Raw genomic sequence first — 8,566 nt, forward strand, 5'->3', positions numbered from 1 at the left:
AAAATTAATTTGACTCACAAGATTCATATTATATCGAATAAATTGGAAAGGAGGAAGTAAATAGGGTCCCACCCACCATGCCCACCCCAATCTAGGACTGCTTATCGGGCGGATTGGACGGTTATTTACTCTTAACGGTTTGACTTATCGGTTATCGGCTTTTAAATGTATTAATCCGCTAGCCACCCGATAAGATATCGAGCGGATTGGTATCAGTTTAGCTCTTATCGGGCGGTTATTGGGCGATTTATCGGCCTAATTCAATCTACATACGAAGCACTTTTATATATGACTTTTAAGAATATATTCTGCTGTTATAGCACTTAAGCAGAAGTCTTTCCATGCACTTCATATGTTGAATTTTCGTTATATACCACTGTGTCTTAACTTAGTTCTTCTTCTTTTAGATGCATATAAACGGGTTAACGGATTATCCGTTAAGAAAATTGAATAATCCGTCCCCAAACCGATAAGTCATTAATGAAAAAATTTCAATCCGTTAACCTGATACCAATAAGCCATTAAGCTTCGATTTCGATTCGGTTTTCGGTTTCGGTTCAGTTTTGAACACCCCTAGCCCAATCCCAGAAAAAAATAAAGTTGGTAACAGATCGGTGAGTCACCGTAGAGCAGCCTTATCCAGAGTCTTCTAAGCTAAACTCTTTTGGCAGAATGGCCTAAATGGCACCTATACTTGTCCCACTTTGTCATGTCGGTCCCCAAACTTTACTTGTTTTCATCTAGACACTTTAACTTGATCAAAACTTATTATTTAAACCCCTCTGACTGTTGATCAAGCACATGTGGCAAAACAATGGTTGAGCTGGACAAAGTAGATATAATTCATGCGGATAATGAGCGTGAGTTTGAGCATTTTGAACCAAAAATAATTAAAATAAGAAGAAAAAATCAGTAAAATAAGTAAAAAAAAAAAAAAAAAAAAGCAAACGGGTGGATCTGTTCTTCCCCATGCCCACCTTTCTCTTTCTCCTTATTTTGATTTAATACCCAAGCATAATTTCCCCTCCGACCAAGAAGTTGCAGGATATTCTTTCTCAATATTCACTAGTTGGCCCCGATAATTTGGAGAATTTGGTGTTGCTGCAGATGATGAGGTGCCGGAACTCGTGGCTGGCCAAACCTTTGAAGCAGCCGATGCAGAGGAGTGTCACACTTCCTAAAATTTTAATTGAATTTTGTATCAACCCCTTCTCCATCTCAACGTTTTGAGATCCGTTTATTTTCCATGTGGCCATAATAAATGACTGGAGCCTATGTGATTTAATTTCTTGACGTGGCGTCCAGTAGGAAATTATATTACACGACACGGATAACATTGTGTCATAAGCGTTTATTAAAATGGTAAATCGTTAAATTTGGGGATCGGCTTTGGACAAGTATAAGGGTCCTTTAGCCCTTCAGTCCTTTTTAAACCCCCTTCAAATCGAGTAGCTTTTCAATTTCATCACTCATTTCTCACCCCTTCATTCTTTTCTCCGTCCTTGACCCCCGCGTCTCTTTTTAAGTCTTTTCAAATCTTCGTTAGTAGTATTATTTTCTCCGGAAAATCCGTTCAGTTTTCTGGGGAAAATCTCATTCTTTTCTTCACTCATTTCCTAGATTTAAGCAGCTGAAAACAATTGCTTTTTCCATTTTTGGGATTTTCATTTCCGAATTCTGAGCTTCAACGCTCGTGAATTTAATTAATCAAGCTCCTTTTTGGTCAGCTGAGATTTTTTTTGCGACCATTCTTTCCTAGATTCAAGCTGCCCCAAAAATCTGGCGCTTCCCATTTCCTAGGATTTATTTCCTTAATTACTCCGTCAAATTTTCTTCAATTTTTTTAATAAAAAACTCTTGTTGTTGTGTAAACTCTGAGATTTTTGATTGAAATAATCATTTGGAGTAGAAGAGATGACGATCGTTTCATTACCAGGAAGTTCAGGGTACTTGGATGTTAGTAATAGGAAAGTAGTGTCTTACTTCAGCAATCCTTATGTCTTGGGTTTGACTTTTGTTGCCGGTATTGGAGGTCTCCTTTTCGGCTACGACACAGGTAACCAAATAAATAACTGCATATTAGTAATAAGTAAAATTAAGTACTATTACTCTATAATAAAATTTTAAGTTCTTCTTCCATTAAAATTTTACTGTATTTTTTTAAGAGGAGGGTAGTTTTGACCATTTTGAAACATATTATTCGGTTGATGACTGGTTTTGCTTAATCTACCGATGAACCTTGATTTGGTTTCTACATGCAGATTTGCAAGTAGTTGTATAAAAGCTTGTAAACAGCTGAAAATATTTTGGCTTTAATTTGGGGCTCTATTTTGATAACTACTGTTTTTTTCTTCAATAATAAACATAATTCGAGAGTTGTTTTTTATCTGTAGATTGTCTACTATTAATTTTCACGTGAGGCTCAATTCCTAATTATTTTTGTTTATTTATAAACTCGAAGTTGGTGGACTAGACAATTATTTTATTGACTGGATTAGTTGCTTGTCACATTGGTATAGTAAATTGTAATAGACATAATTCAAACAAGTTACTAAATGAAAGATTATAAAAAGTGAGTGTATGCTGACCAGTTGGCAACAATGGCTTCCTTGATGTGGTCTCAACCAGAAGAAAAAAACAAATAAATAAAAACATATTTCATGGGATATGATGAGGTGTGATGTTATGACATGAGTGATAAGATAAGTAGCATGAATTTTTGACACGAAACTGAATTATATTTTGTTTTAAAGCAATAAAATTGACTACATTTGTTTTCTCAGTGTAATATGTATTCTCACGTATCTTTGACTTGGCTGCAGGAGTAATATCTGGTGCACTTTTGTACATCAAGGATGAATTTCCCGAAGTCAATCAAAGCAGTTTCCTACAGGTACATGAGACTGGTACAACATTATCCTATTGTTATTGGAGTTATTTAAAAAAATGGATGGGACGGGGAGTGGGGGTGAGGTTGGAGTTCAAGTACTATAAATAGATTGTTTTCTTAGTTCCTGAGAGAAGTATGTTAATTTGGGTCCTCTTGTCAGTTACATTAAGGAAATGTTCTAACCTCATCAGAAGAATTCCTGAAAGTTAATGTGCAACGCAATCTAATACGGTTGAGCAAATGTGACACTTTTTTGCTTCAATGACTGCGGTGCAAAACTATATTCAATGTGATAATGCAATTGTGGTATGTAATTTATTATATTCAATGTGATAATGCAATTGTGGTATGTAATTTATCTGCTATTAAATATGTTTTACTTTGCTTTAGAAGCAAACTTTTCAAATGTACTACCATTGTTGCCTTTGCTAATCTTACAATAAAAAGAATTTTCAATTGGCCATCTCCTCCCCATCTCTGCCGCGAGCATATAACACTTAAGTGGTCCTATTGCTTGTCGATTTGTTTTTCCCCCCTGAAAATGCAGTTCATGATTTTGCAGGAAACTATTGTCAGTATGGCGTTGGTTGGGGCTATGATTGGAGCTGCCGCTGGGGGCTGGATTAATGACTCTTATGGACGCAAGAGAGCTACTTTATCTGCTGATGTTGTTTTCATCCTAGGATCTTTGGTAATGGCAGCAGCTCTGGATCCATACATTCTTATACTTGGACGACTTTTAGTAGGTCTTGGTGTTGGGGTTGCTTCTGTTACTGCTCCTGTGTACATTGCTGAAGCATCTCCATCAGAAATCCGTGGGGGGCTTGTGAGCACAAATGTATTAATGATTACGGGTGGACAATTTCTTTCCTACCTTGTAAATCTTGCTTTCACAGAGGTTAGATATTTCTTTCTTTCTCATGCATTTCTAAGTTTATACTGCTTTGACTTACATAAACTTAAAATGAGCAAAGTCTATGTTGCATGTGGACAGGAGGAAACTATACTTGTCAAAGACATAAGCTTAAAGTGTTAAAAAAATATGGGCTTAGGGAATTAGTTGAGCTTAGTGGTGGCAAAATGGTTAAAAGAAAATAGTTATCCACCTATATTATCCATTAAAAAATGGGTTGAATAATGAACTTTTTGGAAAAACAGTCAAATATGGATAAGAACCATATTATCCACTTAGGAAATGGATAACCAATGCGTTTAATTTTTACATTTGTAAAGTCTCAAATTGGAGGTTCCTCAAGTTTGAGAGAGTAAGAATTCTCCAAAAAATGATTATATTCAAGAAGTCATGGATAATACGGATATTCATATTATTCGTCGGTTAACCCATTTTTTATCCGTATTAAATATGGGTCGGGTCAGATAATTTATCTATTTTTTCATTACCCGTTTTCGACCCGAACCATATTCTGACCCGACCCGCCCATTTGCCACCCCTAGTTGAGCTTGTGGGTTAAATGTTACTATTATTTAGTTTGTTACTGTTATTTGGTAGTCTGCTTGAATTTGTAAACTGACTTTTATTAGTGTGGGAGTAAATGTCTTGTATCTTTTGTGATGTTTATACATTCATCTGTGAAGTATTACAGCATAAAAGCAGATAGGGTGAGGGAAAGAACAACTTACTTTTTGAGATTTGCAGATCATGTTCTAACTCGAAGAACATTACCGAGAAATTCAAACTTTTGCTTCCTAATCTTCATTCACAGAATTTTTTCCTGTCAGAAGCTATGGTGAGATCAAATGGAATCATTACATAAGCTATTTGTTGAGGTTCTTTGAATCTTTTCCTAAATAGAGCACAAAAAAAGTTGTCTTCACTTGTGTTTATTATTTTTGGCATGAAAGGTTTCTCGTTGTGCAGTTCAGAGTGGCAGATCGAGATAGAATATGGGGCTTGCATTACAATATCTGCAATGAGTAACATCAGTGGAGGAATTGTTTTTTTCTCACCTATGTTGTGATTTGTGTGGATATTGTCATCTAGCTGTTACTTTTTTCTAAAGTGGCGTTTATGAATGATTTGTGCGCTGCCGACTACTAATAGATAAAAGTTAATTTGGAAAATACCCTGTGGGTTTTAGTAGTCTTTGTGAAGTTTCAGTTAGAAATAGAACATCAATCTGCTTTGCATTCTTTGTTTATCATTTGTGGAATTGGAATATTCCATGTGTTAAAAGAAGGAAGCAGCTTGGCATGCAAAAGTGAGTTGGATATTTGTGTTGCCATTGCTCCAGCTTAAATCCAGTTGATTTAATAGGTGTATGATGTTTTGTTGGGATATTCTATGTGCACGTAACCCAGATACCACTATCATCTAATAGAATCTGCAGGGTATAAGATACAAGGTATAGGTTAGGGTTCCTTCAGGGACATCTGATGAAATTGGAACGATACGGAGAAGCCAAGAAGGTTAGTATGGCCCTAGGTATAAGCTTCTCCTGACTCGGTATAAGCTTTAGTATGGTCAACAGCTCGGGTTGGTTAGTTAGGTTGTTTGGCTACATTGTTCTTTCGCCAAATCTAGGGTCTTAGAAGTCCACCTTGTCGTCCCCGGTAGGCTACTAATTCTACCCAGGAATACAGACTTATTTGTGTTCTAAAAAAACGAGGATAGTTTTGACTGTTTAATGTATATTCAAAGTGATGGTACACCTTTCTCCTGAATTTGTTCATTTCAAGAGTGATGCGAGTATTTCTTCCCGTATCTTTACCCAGTTTGTTCTTTTACATTGATAATCATTGTCTTACATTATCACAACTTTGTGGAGGATACTGGAATAACCATTCTGATAGTACATGATTGCTATTGTGTTTATTCTAATGAAATTGTTAAAGCATTCATATTGATTTCCCTTGCTGCTTGAATGTTTGAACAGATTCCAGGGACTTGGAGATGGATGCTTGGAGTGGCGGGAGTGCCTGCTGCTATTCAATTCGCCCTCATGCTGTTTTTACCTGAGTCTCCACGATGGCTTTACATGAAGGTGCAAATTCTTAATTTTGTGGGTAGTTCTTGCTAATTAATAACAATGTTGACTTTAAAAAACCTATACAGAAGGATAAAGCTGAAGCTGTCGCTGTTCTAGCTAAGATTTATGATCCTTATCGGTTGGAGGAGGAGATTGATCAGCTTGCTACTGCATTAGAGGAAGAACGCCTTAGAAAGCAAGCTGTCAGTTACCTGGATGTATTTAGGAAGAAAGAGATCAGACTTGCATTCTTCGCAGGAGCTGGGCTGCAGGTATCCTTTAGACTTCTGTGATGTTACAATGATGTGTACCGTTCTTTTAGTTGAAGTTGCTTCCTCAGCTCTATCTTCTTAATTTCGGTAAAAGAGTACATTTGACTGTGAATTTTTCCCGCTTGGGGATCTCCCTTGAACTTCAGCCAGATTAAGCGTGCTGCACGTAAAGATTTATCTATTAAATTGAATTCAAAAGAGCATGTGAACATGATGATGGCTCTTGCAGGAGCCTTTGACGGAAGTAAATTGAATTTAAACTGGCAAAGTTGAAGCATTTTGTACACTATTTTCTTTGTTCCCTTAAAAGCGCCAACCACAAACATTTTTTGCAGTTTCCTCTTTTACAATAGCATGAGAGGTCAAACATTTTTTGCAATTTCCTCTTTCACAATAGCATGAGAGGTCATTGATCATCGGAAATGAGCGTTCGTTGCTAGTTTATAATAATCACTTCTTTGAATATGCAGACATTTCAGCAGTTCGCAGGCATCAACACCGTGATGTACTACAGTCCAACAATTGTGCAGATGGCTGGCTTTAAATCTAATCAATTGGCGTTGCTCCTGTCTCTCATTGTCGCTTTAACGAATGCCATGGGTACTATAGTGGGAATTTACCTCATTGATCACTTTGGACGCAAAAAATTGGCTTTGACAAGCTTATCCGGTGTGATTGTGTCCTTAATTTTCCTTGCTGTAGCATTCATCCTGGAGTCTTCTACTTCTAATTCTATCAATGTCGGGGGATATGGCTGGATTGCTGTAATAGGTTTGGCCCTCTATATTGCTTTCTTTGCACCTGGTATGGGTCCTGTGCCATGGACAGTGAACTCTGAAATATACCCAGAGTCCTATAGAGGAATGTGTGGTGGTATGTCTGCTACTGTCAACTGGATATCCAATCTTATAGTGGCACAGAGTTTCCTTTCCTTGGTCGAGGCTGTGGGCACGGGTGCTACTTTCTTGATACTAGCTGGTATAGCAGTGATGGCATTTGTGTTTGTCGTGGTGTTCGTGCCAGAGACCAAGGGTTTGTCATTTGAGGAAATGGAGAGGATATGGAAGGAGAAAGCTTGGGGCAGTGGATCTGGCAAAGATGCACTTCTTGAGGCAAGAAGCTGATTAGTGTCTTTCAGCGGCTTCATGATCAGTTGGTGCAGTGTAGCAGTTTGTAAATTATATAAAATATATACTTTGGTAATGTCAATGTAATGTGGACAAGGGGCTTGCAACTGCGTTATTAAAGCTTTGGTTATAAGCTCCAATCCCTATGACAGGGAGGAATATCCTCCAGTACTATTGAGCTTTTTATCTTTTGTAAGTGTCAGTTACTTCAGGAAATATGTGAAGAGTTCTGTTGGTTACGAGACCAGAGAATTCCAGTAAATTGTTTCCCTTTTTGTATAGTAAAGATCTTCAAGTAGAGCATCCGATTTCTGAACGTCTTTGGTCTGCGCTTTTTAAGCTGGTCTCTCTCTTTTTAATTAGAGCCACTCAACATCAGGCAGGAATTACCTTACCTGTGGTGTTTGGCTATAAGCCTTACCTTGCATGTAATTGTATAGGTCAAAATCTGATCACAGTAGCCGACCTAGTTGGAACCTCGCCTAAGGGGCAGGATAGCGAGGACCATCACGACCTACTTCGGTCTAAGTACCAATAGTGAACAGTATGTCAAAAATAATATTCAAGTAACGACAAAAAGGCCACAGCGTGAAGGCACACCGACCGAAGAACGTAGCCAGGGTCTCAGAACTATATAGGTGATCAATTCCCAACGAAAGGGGGGGGGGGGGGGAGGAGGGGCTTTTCCGATTTTCTCTTTCTCTATTCTCTCCTTCTATCCTCCTTCCAGAAAGGATGTAAAATTCTCTGTCTCATGAAAGAAGAAACAAAAATATCAATAAAGATTGTTTGCTCTTATTTTAGTTCAGTCACTATTTTTTGATTCATCTTCAGATATGGGGTTTATTATGCTTGACTAAGATTAACTTCCTCATTACCATTAGTTGTTTTAATCAAAAAGATTTTGACATTTTTTGGTTAAATAATTTGGCGCCGTCTGTGGGCATTTCTTAGCCAAATTTCCTAGCCTCTTCCAGATCAAAAACCGGAAACATAATCACCCACCAAAAAGAGCAGTAAGTAGACCTCACATGCTAATCTAGTTCATGATATTACATACAAGCAGAAGTTACAACCAACATCCTCCCCCACACACCGGGCGATCCATGGACAAGCTAAGGCAAGCCCAAACCACATGGAGCTAGAGCACAAAAGAGGGGAAAAGAGAGCTGAATACGGCCACCTAATTTAGAAACCACCACCCCATCAACCATTTAAACGCCAGGCAAAGCGAGCAACGCTATAGATTCCCCCTCATTCACCGACCCGTCGGATTGGGTTAAGGAAAAT

The 8,566-nt window shown here is 37.8% G+C and overlaps 1 protein-coding gene across 1 annotated transcript; it reads left to right on the forward strand.

Moving 5' to 3' along the window:
- The first annotated feature begins 919 nt into the window (after positions 1 to 919).
- LOC107832142 (inositol transporter 1) lies at positions 920 to 7,592 on the forward strand. The gene is made up of 6 exons (XM_016659948.2): positions 920 to 2,056; positions 2,823 to 2,893; positions 3,453 to 3,788; positions 5,785 to 5,892; positions 5,964 to 6,149; positions 6,620 to 7,592. The coding sequence occupies exons 1-6, from the start codon at positions 1,915 to 1,917 to the stop codon at positions 7,271 to 7,273; spliced, it is 1,497 nt and encodes a 498-aa protein (XP_016515434.1). The 5' UTR covers positions 920 to 1,914; the 3' UTR covers positions 7,274 to 7,592.
- The last annotated feature ends 974 nt before the right edge of the window (positions 7,593 to 8,566 follow it).

Source organism: Nicotiana tabacum, chromosome 8, assembly GCF_000715075.1.
Source record: "Nicotiana tabacum cultivar K326 chromosome 8, ASM71507v2, whole genome shotgun sequence".
NCBI lineage: Eukaryota > Viridiplantae > Streptophyta > Magnoliopsida > Solanales > Solanaceae > Nicotiana > Nicotiana tabacum.